Below are 17,580 nucleotides of genomic sequence, written 5' to 3'. Positions count from 1 at the left end.
TGTTGGAGAAGGGAACTGCAAATATGGAATGGAAGGAAGATGAAATGAATTCTGTTGTTTTTAGACTGGAAATGGTTCTATACATATAAACAGAAAGATATAGAAATAAATACACATGTAAATGTGCATGTACACACACACACACACATACACACACACACACACTTTCTCTCCTTAGCTCTGTCAACTGAGAGGCCCTGGGAGCAGCTACACCCCTACAGCAAAGAGCACACCTAATAGCCAGATCCTGATTTCTAAAAACCATTTTCTACTAAAAGTAACAAGGGCTCCTTGGAGAAATGGCTGATTCCAGGACTAAAGCAGACACAATACAATATAAGCTTATAACATTTTGTTCCAGAAAGCAGAGAGATACTCAAAGAAAGATACCCAAATGTCAAAAGAACACAGGAGTCAGCTTGAAGGGGTGACCACTGGCCAAATCAGGGACAACTGGGCTTCAAAATAAATGGCCGTAACAAACCCATTGACTAAAAACAGAAAATCATGAGACCATAGATACGATTAATAAGGGGATAAATTTAAAATTTGAGAAAGAACAGGATATTTACATATTTTCAACATCCTCTCTCCTCCCGGAAATACTTATTAATTACAAAGGGGAAAAGAGTAACTTACAGTAGTGAAATCTGGCAGATAACACCTTCATCAAACGATCCAAGTGAACACCAGAGTAGTGGGACAAATTTAAATTGTGTGCTACCTGGTAGCATGCAGTGAAACGAGCACAGTGTCACTGTAGTGACATTCCTGCCTAAGGTGAGTAACCTGAATCTAATCACGAGAAAATATCAAGCAGACCCAAATTGAGGGACATTCTACAAAATAACGCCTGTAACTTTCAAGAGTATAGGGACTTCCTTGGTGGCGCAGTGGTTAAGAATCCGCCTGCCAATGCAGGGGACGCGGGTTCGAGCCCTGGTCCGGGAAGATCCCACATGCCACGGAGCAACTAAGCCCGTGCACCACAACTACTGAGCCCGCATGCTGCAACTACTGAAGCCTGCGCGCCTAGAGCCTGTGCTCCACGACGAGAGAAGCCACCACAATGAGAAGCCCACGCACCGCAACGAAGAGTAGCCCCCACTCACTGCAACTAGAGAAAGCCCGTGCACAACAACGAAGACCCAATGCAGCCAAAAATAAATAAATAAATAAATAAATTTTTAAAGAAGAGTATAAAGGTCATGAAAGTCAAGGAGAAACTGAGGAAATGTCCTAGATTGAAAGAGACTAAAGGGACTTCCTTGGTGGTGCAGTGGTTAAGAATCCGCCTGCCAATGCAGGGGACACAGGTTCGAGCCCTGGTCCGGGAAGATCCCACATGCCACGGAGCAACTAAGCCCATGCGCCACAACTACCGAGTCTGCGCTCTAGGGCCCGCGAGCCACAACTACTGAGGCCGCATGCCACAACTACTGAAGCCCGCGTGCCTAGAGCCCATGCTCCACAACAAAGAGAAGCTCCGGCTCGCTTCAACTAGAGAAAGCCCACGCGCAACAATGAAGACCCAACGCAGCCGAAAAGAAAGAAAAAAAAGACTAAAAAGACATGACAACTAAATACAAGATGTGATTTTGAATGGGATCCTTTCACTATAAAGTATGTTTCTGGGACAACAGGGGACACATGAACGGGGTATGAAAATTATCATTAATGTATTGATACACTGTTATTAATGTATGAATTTTAATTTCCTGATGTTGACGGTTGCACTATGACGTGTAGGGGAAGGTGCTTGCTCGTAGGAAACTTCCACTGAAGTACTCACAGGTGATGGAGCATCAGGGTGGCAACTTACTCTCACATGGCTGCAGGGGAGGTTCTTTGTATCTACTTCCAACTTTTTAGTAACTCTGTGATTGTTTCAAAATTAAAAATAATAACACATTGGGAAAAAAAGAAAAAAAGTACTTCCTCTAACCATTTCTGAAGGAAACTGTGAGGCTTAAATGAGATACGAAATTGCTTGGAGGAAAGTTAAAAGTATTATAAAAATGCAAGATACATTATTACAAAACCAAAGTAAAGGCCTTTTATGGGTTACGGTCATGGACATATAGGATTGACAAATCACCTTTAATCATGACTACTGTCCACCCTTCATCGTAGATTTTTATATTCCGCATTAATTTCAGGTATCAAGAGAACTAGGCAGATGGAACACTAAAGCTGACCATAATTAGCAAGTTCTTCTACAAGGCCTGCGTCCCATACCTCTCCTCTTGAGGAGTCCTTACTCGGGGATGAAGATGATGAATGAGGTGCAGCCACCAAAGAAGTAGCACCAATGGCTGCGGCTTGGGGGAGTTCTCGCTCTTCATTCCCTGGACGTCGGTTCCAGCTGGGGTCACTCATAGGTCGCCGGACAGAAGACACTATATCAGAGCTCCTGCTGCGAACTAATCTCTCAGGGTAAGAATGCCTTTGCTTAAATGCCTCCATCTCAGCTGGAGTTAAGACATGGGAACCGAAGTTTGGCAACCTGGCCTCGTTTCCTCCTGCAGCTCCTTCCAGGATTGGGGGATCTGGTGGTGGATGCGATGGCCTGGCATAGTGAACCTTTGGCCTTACTACAGCAGAAGCCCCTGGAACACAGAAAAAAAGTCTGCAGCTGAGACACAACAAAGTCCAACAAAGGCATGAACATAGGGTTTTGGTTTTGTTCTTCTGTCCATGATAAAACAAGAGTCAAAAAGTTCATTTGACTACTTTACCTTCATGTGAAGACAGTGGATCAAACATGGCAAGGAGAGACTCTGACTGAGAAGGAGGAGAGGTCAGCTGGTGGGCACCTAAAAGAGATGGGCAAACTGTGTGACCAAGTCAGAACTCATGACTCAGTAGGAGTTTCAACACTGAAAAAGGTTCTCTTCCACAGTCTTCCATTTTGACCAATTACAACTTGAGGGGCATATCAGAAAAAACATGATCTAATAAATAGCATATTCTGCTTACCTCAAATTCATTTTATGTTTTTATCTACATATTTACATGGATTTTAATTACATTTAAGTAGTCTAGCATCCACTGCCTATTACTTCTAATGGCCAAACTGTACTATGGTTAATGCAAAGAGCAGAGCCAGAAGATGTAAATCATCAAAATTTTCAGAATGTCACAAGTTCCCTGAATCTCACCTTCCCTCCACCTATAAAAATAGGGGCAATACTATCTATAGAAGGAGTATAAATAAAAAGTTGTAAAATTGAAATTCTAATATTGCTCTCAGCAAAAGACAATTTATAAGAGAACTCGTAACAAAAATGAGTAATACGGGACTTCCCTGGTGGTGCAGTGGTTAAGAATCCGCCTACCAATGCAGGGGACACGGGTTCGAGCCCTGGTCCGGGAAGATCCCACACGCTGTGGAGCAACTAAGCCCGTGCGCCACAACTACTGAGCCCGTGTGCCGCAACTACTGAAGCCTGCGCGCCTAGAGCCACAACAAGAGAAGCCACTGCAACGAGAAGCCCGCACACTGCATCGAAGAGTAGGCCCTGCTCGCCGCAACTAGAGAAAGCCCTCGCGCAGCAATGAAGACCCAATGCAGTCAATAAATAAATTAATTAATAAATAAATTTAAAAAATGAGTAATACTACATTATACTACAAAACAAACTTGAACTTCTAAAGTACAATATTTTAAAACTACAGAGTAAAAGATGACTCCTCTAAGCATATGTCTAAACAACCAAAATCAGAGATATTAAAATATGCAGACTAAAACTTACAAATATATAAAAGAAACCATTCCTCTAAACTTTTTGAGTCTGAGCTCTTTTTTTTTTTTTAAATAAATTTATTTATTTATTTATTTATTTTTGGCTGTGTTGGGTCTTCATTTCTGTGGAAGGGCTTTCTCCAGTTGCGGCGAGCGGGGGCCACTCTTCATCGCGGTGCACGGGCCTCTCACTGTCGCGGCCTCTCCCGTTGCGGAGCACAGGCTCCAGACGCGCAGGCTCAGCAGTTGCGGCTCACGGGCCTAGCCGCTCCACGCCATGTGGGATCTTCCCGGACCGAGGCACGAACCCGTGTCCCCTGCATTGGCAGGCGGATTCCCAACCACTGCACCACCAGGGAAGCTTGAGCTCTTTTTTGATAATGAATAATAGTACTATTTTGCCGTTTGATTTTCCTTTTGTTCTGTGTCTTATAATTACCTTCATTTTTAAAAATTAGAAATAGTGTATCATTATGAAAGCTTAGAATATCAGTTCTCAAAATTTTGGTCTTAGGACACTTCTACATTCTTAAAATTTTTTGACCCTAAAAGCTTACTTATGTTGGTTAAATCTAATGATATTTACCATATTAGAAATTAAAACTGAAAAGAATATATAAATAAAAATTTTTAACTTTTAATAAATTTTATATTAAAATTTTATGTTAATTCATTTACATATACTTATTAAATGATAACACAAATAACCCTTTTAAATGAAAAATAATTATATTTTCCAAAATAATAAACCAGAAGAGTGACACTTCTACATTTTTGCAAGTTCCTTCAATGTATAACTTTATAGAACACAGCTAGATTCTCATATCTGCTTCTGCTTTCAATCTGTTGCACATGTTGTTGTGGTTAAAGTATATATAAAGAAAAGCTGATCTCACAAAGATATGCAGGTAGAAAAGAGACAACATTTTAACAGCCTTTTCAGAAAACTGTGGATATTATTCTTTGATACTCTACCAAATCTTGCTAAGTAGTAGTTTTTTAAACCATTTGGAATCTGAAACCAAATCAGTGAACTTTTTGTACTCTGTTACATTAAAATTTAATTGGTCTGTCTTGCACTTTGAATGGACCTTTTACCCAAGCATGATTTTGTAACATCATACATTGATCATCTGGAAAATACTGGTTCAATTAGATATGCAGATCTTCCAAATATTGACACATTTCATCACATAACATCAAAAAAAATGACATTCTTGATATCACCACCAATCTCACCAGAAAAGTTTTTAAATAGCAGGAAGCTGTCAAGCTCGTGGAGGTAGACACGAGTTTTCCAAAATTCTAATTTTTATCTGAAAGCTTGGATTTTATCATTGGTAACAAACTCTGTCCTGTCAATTGTTTTCCTTGAAATGACAGGCTCATTTTGTTAATTTTCAAGAAATGCCTGCCAAATATCCAAGCATGAATAACTACAGTTTGTCATTCTTTCAAGTAAAAATGGTGTTTCATGAAAAACAAACAAGAAAAAAAAACAGCTACTTAGTTAGCTCTCAACTCAATCATATAAGTGCTTTTCCTTGAGACACTTCATCGTATTTCAGAATGCAGCAGAAATGCGTTAGGGGTACTTCCTATTCCTTCACAATATTAGATAGATGTGTACTCAAGGGTTGAGATATAGCATTAAATAATTTCTACCGCTTCATCAAAGACATTCATAAGTAAAAATTTTTTTTTTTTTAAACTGTGAGAGAAGAATACAGTGACCGCTAGTCTTGTCTGGTGCCACTGCCTTGCTTCATGCTAAGGCCTCAGCAAATTTACCCACCTTTGCAACGTCAATATGGTAGAAGGGACAATTACCTTTTATTATTGTGAAAACAGTTTTGCCCTCATACCTCCCCAGCCCCCAGAAATGTCTTAAGGGCCCTCAGTGGTCCATGGACACTACACTTGAAAACTGCTGGTTTAGAACAGTGGTTCTCAGCTGGGGCTATTTTGCCCCCTAAGGGATACTTTGACAATGTCTGGGGACATTTTTAGTTTTCATCACTGCACGAGAGGGAGGGGGATGGTGTGCTTCTGACAGAGGCCAGAGATGCTGCTCGACAGTCTACAATGCACAGGACAGGCCCCCACAACAAAGAGTTACCTGGCCCAAAATGTCCATAGTGTTGAGGATAAAAAACTTTGGTTTAGAATAAACAAAAATGTAAAAAACAAAACAAATAAAGTACTTCAAACCCAGTACCCAATATATAAAACCACTACTTACTAGCACTCTGGTACTTCTTCTCAGTGCTTTCTTTAGGATAGGTTTTTTAACATTTTATTATCTTATATATAAAATTCTTTAAAAATAAAATTTCCAAGTGGTATTATGTTCTGGGTATTTCTCCAAGTTATTTCATATTCTTTAAAGCATTTAAAAAATAGCTGTATAAGTTCTAATAAGTGGTTACATCAAAATTCACTTAGCCATTCTATTTTTCAGTTCTTAGGTTGGTTCTAATTTTCTGCCAATATAAATATTATGAAGAACATCTTTGTGCATAAGACTTTCTCCATACATGAACTGTTTCCTTATGACTGATTCCTAAAGTGGGCTAACTGAACCAAATTTAGCATGTGAACCTTATTTTAAGGCCTTACACACATATTGCCAAACTACACCCTGAAGTGCTGCAACAGTTGATACCATCACCAGCAATGTGTTAAAGGCTGCCAGTTTCAGCCATGGATGTGATCATTTCTAAAAGTCATTCTCACTTCCCCTTCTTACCATGAGTTGCTTCATCCATGTCTGGACTAGTGACAGAATCTTTACCCCCAAAATCAGAGCTGCACTCAGATCTCAGGTCTTCAATCTTATTGGGAATATCCTCAGAGGTTGCACTTATGCCTTTAAAAAAAATGGTAAAAAATAAACAGCAAGAACAAAATAACCACATAAAAAGTATATGAATTTTGGAGAAATGTATATATTCTCACATTTTTTGTGTCTCAGTTCTTTACATGTGAGTTGTTTGGTATTATATCCCTTATTGTACAATTGCTTAAATATATTTACCTTGATTTGTACAACATAATCAGAATTATCATGCGATGTCTAAATACAGTAGCAGAGGCTACCAAGAACAGATAGAGTTATAGAGGGAACACACACAGACCATTTGTCAACTACTTTGACAGGCTCTATAACGGCACACATTAACTTCTCATAGATGTCAGGTCCCACAGAAATAACTGTTTCCTGGAAATTACTCATATCTTAAATAAAATACATCTCTTTGCTATCAACTTTATAAATGGGGAGGTGGGAACACACCTTCAAATCCTTATTCCTTAAAACAAGCCAGACATACCCGACACAACACTGAGGCCTGGTGTGCTGGGGCGGGAACTGACCTCCCTGACATCCGTATCATCAGATGTGCTACCCAGTCCTGAACAGCTCTCCAGTTCTTGTAGTCGCTCCTCCTGCTTTAGATCTGGGGCCTCTAAACAGAAAAAGTGAGGTATCACATTAGTGATTCTACTAGCACATCACAGTTTCAGCTTTTGCAACCCAGAAGAAAAAAGCTACCAGGGCATGAATGAAATCAGTGTAAATAGACTTTTAAGTCTGGGCCAGTTAGCAAAGTTAGTTAGATGAAGTGTTAAAGAGGTCTAGGTTGTGATTTTCATCCTACATGTGCCAGTTCACTGTGCACAGATGAAAACTCTGCTTCCAGATCACTAATCTCATAGAGTATTCTATTGGTTAACAAGTAAACTAAACGAGAGAATACAGAACAGCTCAGCATTAAATCAACCACTTTCTAAAAAATAACTCCTATGGATGTTCAATACTGAGCTAATCCTACTGTCTCCTTATGTAAAGGTTAGCATGTCTGAATGTGGTAACATTAAAAAACACATATCAAGATTGTTTCATTATTCTTGAGCCAAGTGATCAAAAAGAAGGTAATTCAGATATATAGTTACTTATATTTGCATTCTGGTAGTTGACATTTAGTTGAAGACAAGGATTTATATTCATAATCAGAAAAAAAGCAGAAATGCAATACATAAGAGAAAGTACAAAATACTTTATATATGTTTATAATAATCTTGCACAAAATAATTCTCAGGATTCCAGAGCCTCAATGTCAATGCATTTCAAAAATACATTAGGTGTCTTTGGGTCAAGTTCTCCAAACCTAAACATGCGTACCAGGCATCCAACCGCTCAGAGTGGTTGTGTTAAGTTAGTGGGAGATACTGAACTCAATGTCCCACATAGAATCCTGATGCGTTACTAACGATTGCTTCCAAGATAAGTGAACAGAGTCAGAAAGCACCTGCCATCTTAGCCTATGCCATCCAACACTGCATTTTTTTCTTGATGGACAGAAAATACCCTAATTTTCCATTTGAAATTCTTAGCAATGTGATGGCCTCATACTTGTCAAATGTATATCTGACAAAATGTACATAATACAGAAATTAGGATACCTTACATTTAAAATTTCTGTGCAAATCAAAAAGCAAACAATGACAGCATACTAACCTGAGTCACTTGGCAATACCTCTACACTCCAAGCTTCGCTTGTTGTCTCTGATATGGTAGAACCAGTGCAGGGGTCAAGAAGCACTGACCCTGAACCTGGCAGGCACAGTAAACTGCCTAACATGTTCTCTGCTGCTGCACCTGTATAACCAGTGGGGAGTAAAGGGTTAACAAATGTCCTCAGGGAAAGAGCAGTGATGATGGAAAAAAGCCAAACACTAAGCTAACAAAATCTCTCTACTCTACTCACAAGAAAGAAGACAAGGAAAGAGTAATTTCAATCAATAACACCACTAAAAACATAAATTTCCCACTTTGGTCACAATAACACAAGCTCCTTTTCATCAGTTTCCTACTGTTCACCTTAGTCTCCATCGAGAAAACACAGATCATTAGGACAAGTCATTTCAACTAGCTTTCACCTTGGTTTTTTAGCAAATTCTACATGTCCCTAACATCTCTCTAATATTTATAGTCCTTTAGGGATTAAAAACACTCAAACAGAGACATTTAACCATAGAAAGTTATACTGGCCAAATATGTTTTCTTCTGCCACATCAGCCACATATTCAGAGCAATAAAATATATTTGCAGGAAAACACACATCTCCTCTGCAGCACTCATTCAACTGCAAATACAGCTTATTGCCCAAATACAGCTCACTGCCAGGAAAAATACTATTGTACTTTGACATCTGGAACAAAATAATGCAAAACCAATTGAGAAATCTATTTACACTACTTAAAAATACAAATAGAAAGATTAAACATTATTGTACACCTGTGTTAAAAATACTCAAGTTCAGAATGCTCCACTACTTCTGATTAAACCTAATAAAAGAACAATTTTATTTCAGTAGATGAAGAACCTTTGGAAAAACTGGTAAAAGGTACCTTTTAAAGATACGTCATGGTTACCAAGGGGGAAAGATGGGGGGAGGGATAAATTAGGAGTTTGGGATTGGCATATGCACACTGCCATATATGGAATAGATGGTCAACAGGGACCTACTGTACAGCAGAGGAAACTCTGCTCAGTGCTCTGTAATAACCTATATGGGGAACAAATCTGAAAAAGAATGGATATATGTATAACTGAATCGCTTTGCTATACACCTGAAACTAAGACAACACTGTACTAAATAAATATAAATCAACTATACTCCAATATAAAATAAAAATTAAATTTAAAAATTTAGAAAATAAAGATGCATCGTGAAATAATTACAAATAAAATAATGTCTGGAACCTGCCTGATTAACCTGTGATTACATAATTGGGGGAGGGGATAACAAGGTGGGAGAAGAGATGAAACAAAACTGGCCATGTATGTATGTGTAATTGTTGAAGCTGAGTGATGGGTACATGGTGTTCATTATACTGTTCTCTCTTATATTTGTTTGAAATGTTCCATGATTTAAAAAGAAAATAAAGATGGTGATTACAAGACTGTATGAATCTTTCAGAACAGACAGAACAATATCCTAGAAAGGGTAACTTTTAACATATGTAAATTGTATCTCGATAAACTTGATATAAAAAAAAAAAAGAAAAAACTGGTCATTCTTTGGAACTGAATTAAACCTTCCAGAAGTAAATTCGGTTTTTAGAGAATCTCAGTATCATATTATTCTGAAAGATTTTATGGCTATAACCTGTAAGAATTTTCATGTTAAGGCAAGGTGTTTAGTCTCAAAAGAAGAATATGCTAATCATAGACTAAGAACGCATATACTATGCCCTGCAAACAAGAATTGCCAAGAAGTTGATTCAAAAGACTGTTTTTTCTTTTTTGCAGGGGGAGGGGCACTTAAATGTAGACAGGGGAAAATAGTACCTATATTTAAATAAAGAAAAAAGAAATACACAAATGCCTTGTCACATACAATTACCTCAGTTTCCCAGTTACTGCTAACATACACACCATGTTTGTCAGAGCACTGAAGTTCTCTCCCATGAGGGGTGGGTGGATACGAATAAACAGCAATCTTCAGGGACATTAAATAGCAGTTACCTGCGATTTCTTGCAAGCGATCTTCATCAATGTTAGGGTCAAAATCACTTCCCAAGACATCTGTACTCCACGTCTCACTCACTGTTTCTGATATATCCCTATCATCTGTCAGTCCCATCATGTCACGAATTTCAAACTTCCTTAGCTTATCATCGAGATTATCCTGGGTTGTAGCTATCAAAAACAAAATTAAGCACTTAAAAAATGGTAGCACAGCTATCATTTTTTTATATCAACTTTAAAGACCTTTTTGTCTTTGAACTTCAAGTTACATATTTTAACATTAACACTCAGCACATAGTACTAAAACACTGAATTATTCCCTCACGGATGTACTCTTTCCCTCTCTGAATTGAGCTCTGCATATGTCCTCCCCCTTCCAGTAAATTAACTGGGGCCATCCATGCAATCAGTTGTCTCCCTGTCCTCTAGAGTGTGACTTTGGTCAAGAATTGGGATATATTCCCCTTTCTCTGAATTTGCACAGGCCTGGCTCCTTGCTTTGTCCAAAAGGTAAGGAGGAAGTGTGCCAGGTGTGAGGTTAGGCCTCAAGAGAGACCTTAGAAACCTCTGCTCTCTCTCATCCTTGGTTCTCTCATGAGGACAAGATGAAACCAGTCTGCTGGAGGATGAGGAACCACATGGAACAAAGCAAAGGTCATCCTAGATGAGCCAGCTCCCCAGTGACCAACGGACCCCCAGCTAAGATTAGCAGAGCTCCCTACTCAACCACTGATGATGAGAGATGCATGAATGAGCCCGGTGCAAATCAGAACCACCACCTGGCTGACCCACAGACTTGAGAGCAAAAATAAATGTTTACTGTTTTAAGGCACCACGTTTTGGGGTGGTTTGTTACGTAGCATTATTGTGGCAATAATTAACAGATAAACCCATACCAAAAAAAAAACAAAAAAACAAAAAACGCGAAGCCTTAACCACTGGACCACCGGGGAAGTCCCCACTCACTTCTTAGCCTAGTACTTCACGAGTGCAGGCTGCCAAGCACCCACAGCAGAATCACCTAGAGGGCTTGTTAAAGAGGCGATATTCGTCCTACCTTAAGCTAGTACAATTTTAGGTTTCCGTTATCTGCAGAAATTTTAATCCTAAATAATACAGTGACAAACTGATCCAGTAAAAACACAGCATTACTTTCATTCACCCCACACAAAACCCAATTGGCAATACTCTTTTCCTTTCCAAAAACAGACTGATCCAGGATTTCTAGAAATGAGACATGGGAAGTGCCTTTTTTTTCCCTCTAACTCCCCAGGTGATTTTTACACACACTAAAGTCACTGCCTCAAATCCAGTTGAGGGCATCTGCCCCCAACATTCCTGTGAAAGCCACCACTGATCTTTAAATGAACAAATCCAAAGGACTTTTTCATATCAATCTTCCTAAAGCACAAAAGGGATCCACCTACTTTTCGTCCTTACCTCACCCTACTTGACAGTTCCTGAGTAAGTACTATGGTTTCCCACCTCCCTGACTCGCTGATACTACTATTTCTTCACCTAGAATATCTCTAGTTTCAGCCAATGCAATGCCAGCCAGGCTTTGAGGTTATTATTTTCTCCCAATAAGCTTTTCCCTACACTTTCAACCACATGTACTTCTCACTCAGAACTGCCAAAGCACTTTCATGATAATTTTAATCATTTGTGTACCATTCTCTCCCTATTCTAAGTTCCTTGAGCTCTGAGTATTTATCTTAGTATCCCTTAAAAATTTAATATTACAGAATTGAAATACCAAATATTACAGAATTCAAGCAATTCATTTTAATTATTCTATGTAATTTTAGCCTGAATAATCCACTTAGCAACTAAACACATTTTTTTTTTTTTTTTTTTGGCCGAGCCGCGAGGCTTGCAGGATCTTGGTTCCCCAACCAGGGACTGAATCTGGGCCACCGCAGTGAAACTGCTGAGTCCTAACCACTGGACCGCCAGGGAATTGCCAACTAAACACATTTTTAAGAACTGAAGGAACTATGAGTAAATGCAAGTTTAATGGTCATTAATTACATAACCAACTGAACACAGCCAACTTACATGGAAACAGATTGTTTATTCTGCAACCAGGTAAATTCTTTGCTGCTTGAACAGCTGAATTCAACCTCACTTTACCTTGCTCATGCTCTAACAGCTGTAGAGCTTCAACTCCATTACTCCCAGAAGGTCCTGCTCCAAGTTCTGAAACAGATTCCCCTTCCAGGTCTAGTGAGGATACTGAATTAGAACGATTTGAAGGACCTAGAGAAACATTTATACTGTGAGTGAGCTTTTTTTGACAGTCATGAGCCACCATGTAATTTTTCATGCCTTGATAAGAGACTAAAAAGACTGATTAAAGTGCTTTTAATGCTGTTACACCCTATAAATAAACACGCCCTTTAAGCCAGAAATTCTGCTTTAAGAAACTTATCCTAAGGAACTAATCAAAAATTCACCTAAGGTCGCTTGTTGCAGTGCTTCTTACAATGTCTGAAAAGTGAAAGCAATCTACATGTGTAATCACAGAAGAATGTTTAAATAAATTATGATAAATGCCCATTTGAAGTTAAAGAAAATAGCCATTAAAAACCATGTTATTTAAGAATGCTAAATTACAAAGGGAAATGTTACTGTTATATTGTTAAACAAAAAAAGGTTACAAAACAGCGTAAGACTAATTTTGCTATAAAAAAACCAAAATGTTAACTGTTATTAATAGAATGGTAAGGTCACAGATGGTTCAATTTTTCCTTCATTTTCTAGAATGAATGTACACTACTTATGTTTTCAAAAGTGAGAAATAAAGGAAAAGTTATTACCATTTATGTTTATTTTAAAATGTTAGTCAAATTGAAACTTTTTCATTAAAAAAGCTTGTCCTAGCACATGGAGTAACATATTCTCACTTTACAATCTTGCCTTTTAATTTTCTTTTTTATTCCTATCCTACTTCCATTGTATCTTTCTGCTTCATTAAAACATTAGCAGTATACACAACACCCTGAAATACTAGTGAGTCCATTTTTTTCCATTTAGACATGCATTATATCCCTCTAAAGGAGCTCTACAAGCTTTGGTATATGTTAATACTAGTGAAATAAAACTTGGTATTATTCAAGTCTCAATGCAGACTTAGATCGTCTCCATTTTATGTGACCAAAGGTCTCGTGCAATCTCAATTTTATTCAAAGAAACAATCTTTACAGCCAACTGTTCAAGATCATTAGAGGAAAACTTCATTACTCTCCTCAGTGAGAGGCACAGGTGGCATAATTGTAATATTTAAGGCTCCTTTAAAGAACACAAAACAAAATATTACTTGAATCACACAACTCCTTGAATGAAGTAACCCTTCACCTTCAGATATTCCTTCCAGATTATCACTGCAGAGGGAAAAGCGCAAGGTTTTATCAGGTTTACCGTGGAGTTTGTTTTCATCGACAGGGACATCTCCTTGTCCTCCATCTGAAAGCTGCATGTTTAGGACCTGAAAAATAAAATGCCATTAGTTTATCACAACTGAGAGATTACTGATAAGAAAACAAACCATGGCAAATGCATATTTAAGTTCATCTTAATATTAAATTATCATTTTTAACTGAAAACCCATTTATAGGGCTCCAATCAAGTTTTTAAGTATCCCTGGGATAAAAGTGTACCAGTTAGAAGAACTGAACCTATGTCTTTCCATCACCCTACCAGTTTCAGCAACTGAACAGGCAATTGGACACTGATGAGCAATGATTAGGATTGCAGGAGTCGGATGCTTCAGACTCAGCAGTCTGGTCCTCCCAGTTCTGCCATGGGCCAACTATGTAAACTTGGATAAGTTTTTTAAGCTCTCTGAGCCTCATCTTCTTCATCTATAAAATGGTGATAGTAACAGTATATATGCCATGGAGTTGTTGAGGATTAAATAAAAAGATGCACATTATGTGCATTTGGCACAGTAAAGTGACCTATTAATTTTGTGTGCATTTTTCTAAAAGTTAATAAACTAATTAATAGGAAAAAAACGTGTAAACAAATTATTCTGTAGGCACCAGAATTAATCAGCCTAGTTAGAACCTCCACTTGATCACCATACACACAGCCACAAAGTCCATACCAGAAGCCGAAGTATGACTTCTATGCCACATCTAGCTTAGAGCGGATTGCCTTTTTACAGAGCTTTCTATCTGTTAGATGATTTCCAAATAACAATTACTTCTCACTCCCCACAAACCTCATAACTCAGCTCTGTATGTGTATCTCCAACTTAATGAAGAACTGAGTGCTTTGCTGGATGTCACAGCATGTATTAAGCACACCTGGAACTTGAACTCACAGCCACTGGGTTCCTAGGCTGCTGCTGGAATGTGAAGAACAGTGTCCTCAATTAAAAGGAAAAAACAACACAAAGCCAAAAAAAACCAAAAACAAACCCTTAAGGTGCTGTTTTGACTCCGCATTTAAGTAAGTAAATTAAAGGTTTTCTAATGGCTCTATATATTTACTCATGTGATGCTTTTAAAAGGTCATTTTAAAATAGAATCTTTTCCCTATTTGCTTGAAATTAAATGCAGACATAAAGATTTTACATTTTGTATTTTTAAGATAACTTGAACCTTCACACTCATCAGAGTGAGCAATGTGCAATGAATCTTCAGGAAAAATCCATCTAAAGGCCTCAAGAGTGGTATGAATTAACGAAAACAAAAAGGATCATACCACAGTCTAGATATTTCCCTGCACAGGAATGCTGGCGGCTGTCTTCAAGGCTGCCACTGGGGTGGGGGTCGGGGGACGGTAACAGGGGGAGTAAAATGCCACAGACTCTCTTACTGAAACACAGCAGTTCTTTTCCTCATTAAGCAGTCTCCTGGTTGCCACAAGTTTATTACATTCTAGAGTTCCTAAAAAGCTGATTCTGACAGTTTTTGCCAGCTTATTCACTTTGAATGTGTGTGGGGGGACAGGGTTGTGGATTTTGATGGTCCTCTTTCCTACAAGTCACGCCGCTTAATCAATCACCATCTTCACTGTATCAACCACTATAACTGGTCCCTTCTTCCCAGGCCAGGAATAGGCTTTGTTGAATAATAAGCAGGCACTGCTGAAGGTAAGAAAATGCTTCTTTCTCAAGAGGTCACAATCTATGAGAAGAGGCTCCTATGTTTAGAGTCAAAACTTCTTTCCTCTTGCTTCTGTCCCAAGCTCTTCTGTTTACAAATATCTTAAAACTGATTCTCATATCCCCAACCCCATTTCCTTAAAATATTTTACTTAGTTTTCCTTTCAATTATCTCTTCCATTTCTTCCCAACCAGCCAAAGAACAGAAATTATTTCTAAATACTGTTTGGCTCTTTAAAGCAGGAATACCACTACTATATCATTAAAAAGAAAAGAAACATAAAATATTTCCTACAGGTCACTGTAGAAGTCTCCTCAATTTCCATAACACAACTTCCTGGCTTCCTGCCTCTTCTACTACTATTAGGAAAACTCCTTTTGGTATGGATCTGGTTACCAACTACAGTGCCACAGGTTTATTAATGTGAAGGACCTCCAGAACTGTTCATAGGGAGTTGAGCATTTGATGGGGTATCATGGCAGACCCACTGAAGATAATGAAAAATATTTGGTAAATGTATACTGATTTATAGAAGCAAGTGACCTTTACTGAGAAGAAAAGAATCTGAAGTTCTTAACAGTAATAGCGACAAGTTAAGTGTAACAATACAGTCATACCTCATTTTCTGACATCATCCCTGGAGTAAGCTGGGGACCTGTTCCTAAGGAAATGACCAACACCTCTTCTGGCTGCACTTCCTGGATGGTTTCTTGAGCTGATCCTTCATGGTCCATATGTAAGTCCATTAGAACATTGGTGCGGCTTCTGCTCCGAGTTGCTAATAAAAAAATTTCAAGTAAGATAATTTACAGAAAAAGACAAAATGAAGAAAATGGCACATTAATACAAAAATATATTTTCTATTAATGTAGAACATTTGCACATGCACAAAAAAAGAGTGGTGAGAATATGAATTAAAAAAGAAAAAACAACGCATATTTCCCAGCTACTCTACTAATGACTAATACAAATTCTCCTTCAAAACTGATCAACAGAAACAATGAACCATGTTCACCTGGCAGGGAGTGACACACAGTTTTCACCTGCAGAACAGCAAACACGTCCCAATCAATTTAAGACTTGGGAGTGACAAGAAAAGCATTACTTTATTCCTTATCTTTTCAAGGTATAATATCTTCAACTATTTCTCCTACAAAATGATTTAACTGCCACAGGTCTCCCATACTAATAACTAAACTTAAAAGCATTAGAAAATTTCATATAGAAATCTGATAGCCATAAAAAGTTATACACGTTGGCAACTGCTGACAAAACCAGAATCAGTTTTTGAAAACACAGTTTTTCCTGAAATGTATTAACCTCTTCCTAAAGATGCAGAAGAGTTCTCTTTGTTTGAATATAAGTTTCCTTTCTGCTTTATGGGAACATTCTAAATTAATGAAGGATCTAATTACTTGGGGGTGTTTTTCCCCTACTTATAAGTAAATAAGTAATACCTTTTTCTAAAGTAATCCATCCTATAGATCTTACAAGAACTTTTGTTTTTGGTGGGTTTTTGTGTTTGTCTGTCTGTTTTGTTTTTTGGCTGCACTGAGCGGCCTGTGGGATCTTAGTTCCCCAACAAGGGTCGAACCCGGGCCCTCGGTAGTGAAAGCACGGAGTCCCAACCACTGGACGGCCAGGGAATTCCCTTACAAGAACTTTTGGAAACTGAAAGATTTAGATAGCTTGTGACAATTTCTCTATGAACTTTAGTCCTCTGTGATAAGTGTCAGGTTTTTGTCAGAGGACAATAAGATTCAATACATCCAGAATACTAAATAGATACTCTTTCAGGGCAAATAAAAGTGCAGACATGAAGCACAAACACTCAATTATAATAAAAGTCTTTCAACTTCAGTTTCGGTGAAAGCTGACCTACTTGAAGACAGAACTATAAACAATCATGTTCTCTCCACAATGCTGTAGATCAGTTCATCAATCACTCTTACTTTCAAAACTCAAGGCACACATCAACTTCCAAAAGTCTAAAACAGGTTCACTTACACCTTTCTTTGCTGACCCTCACTGTCTTCTCTTGAATTGTAAACTTAACTTCAACTTTATGAACAACTACGTGAATCTTAAGGAACAAACTTTATAATTTATAAAAATGCAATTAATCAAAATTCATGTACCAATTTACATAAAGCAAAAGCAACATGCACATGGAGCAAAATTTCATA

The 17,580-nt window shown here is 38.1% G+C and overlaps 1 protein-coding gene across 15 annotated transcripts in view; it reads right to left on the bottom strand.

Moving 5' to 3' along the window:
* Positions 1–17,580, bottom strand: part of GAPVD1 (GTPase activating protein and VPS9 domains 1) — a 73,338-nt gene that overhangs the window by 21,510 nt on the left and 34,248 nt on the right. For 11 of the 15 annotated variants that reach the window (XM_082403225.1, XM_082403227.1, XM_082403226.1 and 8 more), the window contains 9 exons: positions 16,012–16,172; positions 13,638–13,767; positions 12,414–12,539; positions 10,278–10,451; positions 8,265–8,405; positions 7,078–7,212; positions 6,495–6,614; positions 2,739–2,816; positions 2,239–2,609 (listed from right to left, as the gene is read on the bottom strand). In XM_082403225.1, the coding sequence (XP_082259351.1) occupies positions 2,239–2,609; positions 2,739–2,816; positions 6,495–6,614; positions 7,078–7,212; positions 8,265–8,405; positions 10,278–10,451; positions 12,414–12,539; positions 13,638–13,767; positions 16,012–16,172 (1,436 nt within the window). Of the gene's footprint in view, positions 1–2,238; positions 2,610–2,738; positions 2,817–6,494; positions 6,615–7,077; positions 7,213–8,264; positions 8,406–10,277; positions 10,452–12,413; positions 12,540–13,637; positions 13,768–16,011; positions 16,173–17,580 lie in introns of those variants that run through there. The other 4 variants (XM_082403231.1, XM_082403224.1, XM_082403235.1 and 1 more) reach the window with 2 other exon arrangements.

Source organism: Balaenoptera borealis (genome assembly GCF_965194805.1).
Source record: "Balaenoptera borealis genome assembly, chromosome: 8".
Lineage (NCBI taxonomy): Eukaryota > Metazoa > Chordata > Mammalia > Artiodactyla > Balaenopteridae > Balaenoptera > Balaenoptera borealis.
This window is presented reverse-complemented; position numbering and strand designations above follow the sequence as displayed.